This window comes from Plasmodium reichenowi, chromosome 12 (genome assembly GCF_001601855.1).
Source record: "Plasmodium reichenowi strain SY57 chromosome 12, whole genome shotgun sequence".
In the NCBI taxonomy this organism is placed as follows: domain Eukaryota; phylum Apicomplexa; class Aconoidasida; order Haemosporida; family Plasmodiidae; genus Plasmodium; species Plasmodium reichenowi.
In genome coordinates this window covers 748,288-755,041 of record NC_033657.1, presented here as the reverse complement: position 1 = coordinate 755,041, position 6,754 = coordinate 748,288, and the positions used below count along the sequence as shown (strand labels likewise).

General features: G+C 18.6%; 2 protein-coding genes across 2 annotated transcripts; one reads left to right on the top strand and one right to left on the bottom strand.

The window, feature by feature from the left end:
• Positions 1 to 1,477: 1,477 nt before the first annotated feature.
• PRSY57_1220600 (hypothetical protein) lies at positions 1,478 to 5,269 on the top strand (the record flags this gene model as incomplete). The annotated part of the gene is made up of 9 exons (XM_012908628.2): positions 1,478 to 1,699; positions 1,853 to 1,946; positions 2,197 to 2,276; positions 2,477 to 3,152; positions 3,442 to 3,517; positions 3,785 to 3,918; positions 4,060 to 4,133; positions 4,290 to 4,360; positions 4,540 to 5,269. 9 exons carry the CDS (start codon positions 1,478 to 1,480, stop codon positions 5,267 to 5,269), a joined length of 2,157 nt encoding a protein of 718 aa, XP_012764082.2.
• Positions 5,270 to 5,616: 347 nt separating this feature from the next.
• PRSY57_1220500 (hypothetical protein) lies at positions 5,617 to 6,370 on the bottom strand (the record flags this gene model as incomplete). Its single annotated transcript, XM_012908627.2, has 4 exons — positions 5,617 to 5,692; positions 5,808 to 5,908; positions 6,022 to 6,137; positions 6,343 to 6,370. The coding sequence occupies 4 exons, from the start codon at positions 6,368 to 6,370 to the stop codon at positions 5,617 to 5,619; spliced, it is 321 nt and encodes a 106-aa protein (XP_012764081.1).
• Positions 6,371 to 6,754: the final 384 nt, after the last annotated feature.

The following is a 6,754-nucleotide window of genomic DNA, read 5'->3' as shown; positions in this document are numbered from 1 at the left end:
AAAAAGAATAAAAGAACAAAAAGAATAAAAAAGAAAAAATTACAAAAGAGGGTTTTATTTATCTTCCATTAAAAAAAAAGAAAAAATAGAATTCATTTTTGTTAATTATTTTAAAAGTTATTAAACCATATTAGATCATTTATGTTTAATTAATTATTATTATTGTTGTTACTTTATTTTTTTCTTTATGTGTGTGCAATAATGTGATAAAAAAATTAAATTAATAAGAAAGAGATACCTTAAAAATATTATATCTAAATTCTTTTTTGTTAATATTATATGAAATTATATATAATATATATATATTATATATAAATATACATTTATAATATAATTTTGTTTAACAGAAAAGGTAAAAAAAATAAAAGATCATGTAGTATATATAAATATAGAGTTTTTCTATGTTGTTAAGCTTTATGAATATTAGATCTTTTATTTATTATCCTTTTCTTGAAAAATCAAAGTTCTTTTTTTAGGAAATACAAATAATACAATATAATATTCACACGTATATATAACTTTCAAAAACAACAAATTTGTTATCATAATAATTAGAAAAGTTAATATGAATAAGCTCATTTAGTATATAATTAAAAATACAACATCCAACAAGAGAAATTTTAAATAATGTAATTTTCAATTTAAGAATAACCAAAAAAAAAAAAAAAAAAAAAAAAGAACATAATATGAAAATTATAAGATGCTTTTGTTATCAAGTGCAATATGGTGCGTAAATTTTGTATTATATGTATGACCATATTTCAAGAAGGAAAATACAAAATGAATATATAAATAAATAAATATATACATATATATATATATATATATATATATATATATATATATATATAATAGGTTACACTTTACATATAATTTTAAATAGCTATATGGAATTATTTACCCTCAGAATTTATTTTTTTAGATCAATGTATCTTCAAAATGTTATTTTATTTTTATATTTTTTTTTTTTATGGATGGAAAATATATATGTATATATAATATTTGCATACACCTTATAAAAATGTTATTCTTTTAATTTTTTTTTTTTTGTTTTTTTAATTATTCAAAAAACCTATATGTATACGTTATTATATTTTTTCAAAAAATATATTTTTTAATAATATGCATGTATTTTAATATATCTATTTGTATCAATTTGTTTGAGTATTTTGTATTTTGTATTTTTTGTTATTTTTATTTTTATTTATCTTGTGTTATTGATTATTTTTAATTGTTTTTATTTTGACATGCCATAAAATATTTTCTTGTTAAGTAAAAATTTGTTTATATTTCTCTATTGTTTTGTAGACTCCTCTAATTTTTTTTTGAAATATTAAACTTATATGTATATATATATATATATATATATGTATGTATGCATATATTAGTTACTAGTATTATATAAAAATTTTTTTTTTTTAAAAAAATATGATAGTATTAAAATGATCATATATTGAAAATATATTTATAAAAAAATATGGCTTGTATAAATGAAGGTGACGCAATTACCCCACGAGTTAAATTTAAAACCATAAGAAAAATAAATGATCAAAAATATATGTCAGAACAAGCATATTTAGTACCTGAGAATGATGGGACAGCAGTGTATATAAGTTACGAATTAAATAAAACATTGGAAAGAATATTCCAAAGATATTCAACAAGTGGAAATATGAACGTTAACGAATTTGTTAAAATGGTTAACACAAACAAGGAATATATATATATATATATATATATATTAATATGGGATTATGCAAGACTAAAATTTTAAAATATTTAAAAAATTGTATATATATATATATATATATATATATTTATTATTTATTTATATTTATGTTTCTTCCCTTAGTGCTATGATTACAACTTGCTGCCTAAGTATAAATACAAAGACATCTTATGTTATATATTCCGGTTATCGAAATCCTTAAAAGTTGGATACATAGGTAATTATTTACTCATATATATACATACATACATATATATATATATATATATATATATATATATATATATGTATATATGTATTATTTATATATTTATTTATATTTTTAATTAATTATATTATTTCACATGTTTGCATTTTCTGCAAGAAGAAAAATGCGTACTAATGTATCCCTTAAATAATGACGTTGAAGAATTATATTATGTCTATCGTATAATATGTGTATATGTGTATTTCCTTTTTTAATATAGAGTATAAACATTTTTTTCAAGTACTACAAAGATTGAGTGCATTTCTATTTCGTAAATTAATTATGACAGAACAAGAAAAGGTAATTATATACAAATATATATATATATTTATATATATATGTATTAATACATTTTTATGTACCATGTTCTCATATATGAGTACAACATAATATATATATATATAAATATATATGTATATTTTTTTTTTTTCATTTTGCATTAATATATATGGTTCTTTCACATTTTATTATTTATTCACTTTTACACATGCCTTCAACAGTTTAATGTGCTAATAAAACATTTGACATGCCAAAAAATTGTGCATGAAAAAGCAATCAAGGAGAGATATAGTGTTGGTATTCAAACTCATGTGAAAAAAGAATGTAAAGGGACTAATGCCGTTTGTGATATGAGAGATAAATGTTGTGGTACATTTGTCGAGGTAAAAGATAGAGGCACTATGACCGAAATGGATGATGTAAACTATTATGATAAAAAGGAGGATATAAAAAAGGATATAGACATATTAAAAGATAATATTATATATAATGATCATAATGATGATCTTAATAATACTTTGAATGATGGTGATAATTACAATGCTAATATTTTAAAATCACATGCTCCTTCTAAACAATATACAAATAAAATGAATTCTATTAATAGTGATGATATAACTAATAAATTGAAAGAAGAAATTAGTAATGCATTAAAAATTATTGATGACAAAAATATGGAAATTGAAAATATTTACAAAAAAAATTTAGAACAAATAGAAATAGAGAGAGAAAAAATTAATCAATTACAAGAAGAAATAAAAAAATTACAAAATGAAAAAAATGATCTAATTAAAAAACAAGAAAACAACAAAATGAATGATAAGGAAATTAAGAACAATGATGAATTGAATACGAATAAATTAGAACAAAAAGAATCAATTGTGCTTAGATTAAAAAGTATAAAAAATATATATATATATATATTAATAAGTATACATATAATATTTTATAATATATTTTACTATTATGTTTAGTAGATATTATATATATATATATATATATATATATATGTGTTACCATTTTTATAATAATATGAAGTAATACATGTGCACGTCTATATTTATTTTATTAAATAACATATAATGAAATTTCCATTACCTATATCGTAATATTCATTTTTTGTATAATATTGATATTTATCCATATAATTTTTTTTGCTTTTTTTTTTTGAAAATTTATAATTCAGAACTATTAATATTATCAGGGGAACAAGAAGCAGAATTGATCAGAATCTTTTCGATTTATAGTATTTACTGTGGGGGGTTAGAAATATATCGAATACAAAAATGTTATTAATATATATATATATATATATATATATATATATATATATTTATTTATTTATTTATATATATTTATGTATATTTATATTTATTTATATGTTATGCATCTTCATGTGATATTTCCATATATCCAAGAGTTATAATATATTATCCATTATATAACACGTTTGAATATACTTTTACCTTTACATCATTATTTTAATAATTCTTTTGTATTTTTTTATTGATTTTTTATTATTATTATAGTATTGCAGAGTATGTTATGAACAAAAGGCTTTGTGCTAATTTTTTGACCACATTTTATTTATTAAAGAAAAATGGAAAGAATAAGAATAAGATGGCCCTGGATGTTAAAGATGCTGAGCGATTATTTAACGAAGGTAATAAATATGCATGAAATTGTATAATATATATATATATATTGTAATGTTATTATTTTTATTTTGTTTTCAAATGGATTATTTTGTATTAAACATGACGTATGAATAATATAAGTAATATATTCACATTTTTTATTATAGTATCATACAAAAGGGAATCTTTGGAAAAAGTTGATATTGACGAAGAAGGGTTAACCTATTTTTACTTTAAACTAGTAAGAAATTTTATATAAAGTTTAAACGAAAATGTGTAAAACTAATATGTACAAATTAATGTCTGATTTATTTCAACATATATATATATATATATATATATATATATATTTATTTATTTATTTATTTATTTATTATATTTTTTTTTATTTTAAAAGTTTCTTAATAACATAGGTAAATTCTTTTACCCAGAACTAACCGAGAGGGAAAGCTTCTTAGAGATCGTATTGTAATATAATGATATAATATATGTTGCATGCTTTATATATACTTTTATTATATGATTTAAATTAAGATAATATACCTTATTTATATGTATATCCATTATTTTATTTATATACCTTACATTTAAATCCGTTGCATGTTCATATAAACGTTTCATATTTATCATTTGTTATATTTGTATAGAAATTATGTATTAAACCTTAACAAAAATGGGGGGGTTAAAAAATGGAAGGACATGAATGAACAGATTAAAAAGAAAAACAAAATGAGGATAACTTATGATTCCAATGATCTACATACATTTGATGAAAAAATGGTTGGAGGATATACAAGCAGTGAGAAGAGCATTAAGCATCATAACTTGGAAAAAATAAAGACGTTCATTAAAAATAATTCACATATGAAAAGCGAACAGAAAATTCCCAATGATAATCTCACCACAGATTTATCGTTCGAATATCTTGAATCTAATAGTGCCAAGAAAAAAGAAAAAAATAAAATCAACGGAAAAAGTATAAATGCAGGAAGAATAATAAATGTGGAAAAAAATATAAGCATGGAGAAAAATACTAATATGGAAAAAAACATATATGTTGATAAAAGGAAAAAGATGAAGAAAAAAAAAAAAAAATTTATAAATTTTCCGAACTATTTAAATGAATATGAAATATATGATAAACAAAACATTTATGAAGTAAATAATGAACTAATAGATTCTTTAAAATCTATACCAGAAGATAAATATCATTATTTTAAAACGTTAAAGCCTACAAGAACAAAATTTTCTACATTTAAAAAAGATTCAAATGAAAGTCTTTATGATATTTTGCCTTTATATGATATTCAAGGGAAAGTATGGCCTTCCAAAATGAACCCCAAAAAAAAGAGTATTCCACAGTTTGGAATGGAATAACAAAATTATCCAACATCAATTGGAGACTATATTTTTTATTAATTTTTTTTTTTTTTTTTTTTTTTTAATTTAATATCTATTTCAATGGAATAAAAATATGAAAAGAAATATGAACTTTTATAATCATCTTTTGAAGAAATTAAGAAATGTTTTAATTAATAAAAATAAGTAATATTTTAATAATATATTATTTAATATTATATATTTTTAAAGTTTAATAACGACAACAACAAAAAAAAAAAAAAAAAAAAAAAAATATAATAATAAAAAATTAAAATTAAAAAAAATTTTAAAACAAATAATATTAATAAAAATTATGCATCATAAGATTGTAATATTAAAACAATTTAATTATTATTGGACTGTCTTTTTGTCATATTTTTTTGTTGAAACCATGTCATTGCAGATGTAGTCATAAGCATCCTTTAAAAAATATATATATATATATATATATATATATATATTTATTTATTTTTTATTTTTTTTTTTTTTTTGCATAGCACATTTATATATTTCGAAAAAAAATATTAAAACTTACATTAATAGTGGTAATACAGATAACAGGTTCATCTCTCCATTTCGTGCTGTTAAGTATATTGAAATCAAGATAAAAATAACCACAAAAATTACCTCAATTACCTAGTAAAATAACGAACATACGTTTATGTGTGTATATTTATTTAGTGTGCATATTTATATATGGACATATTATATTTAAAGAAAAATATGTGTCCTTTTATATAGAAACCAACCTTAAAAATGACTGCAAAAAATATTGCTAAGAAGCATAAAACAATAATTCCTTCTAATTCTCCTGAGTATTCTTCTTTTTTTTTATATTTATAAATTAGGGAAGGATCTTTAGGTTCTATACATAGTAATAAATAAATGAATATCTATATCTATCTATCTATATATATATATATATATCATGATTCAAATGGACAATTATTTTTAACATATAAACAGAGAACATACTTATTCATAATAATACATCATCTAATTAAAATAAATTATAAGTACAAAAAAAATAAATGTATAAAAATATGATAAACAATGTTATAAAAATTAACCTGATGGAGTAATTACATTCAATGGCATTTTTGTTTTTCTTTGTGTTCTTTCTTACAAAGATTATATACTCAATTTATGTTTATTAAAATAATATATAATTTTGCTTTTTAATTCATTAAAAAAATATATAATATGTAAAAAATATATATATATATAATATATAAAAAATATATATATATAATATATAAAAAATATATATATATAATATATAAAAAATATATATATATAATATATATATTTATGTTTTATAATTTGAACAAGTTATCTTGAAAATAATTATTTACTATAAATAATTTTTTAATTTAAAAAAGAAAAGAAAAAGAAAAAGATATTTACTTTAACTTTATTTATTTATATTATATTATATATATATATATATATATATTTTTTTTTTTTTTTTCTCAAAATAAT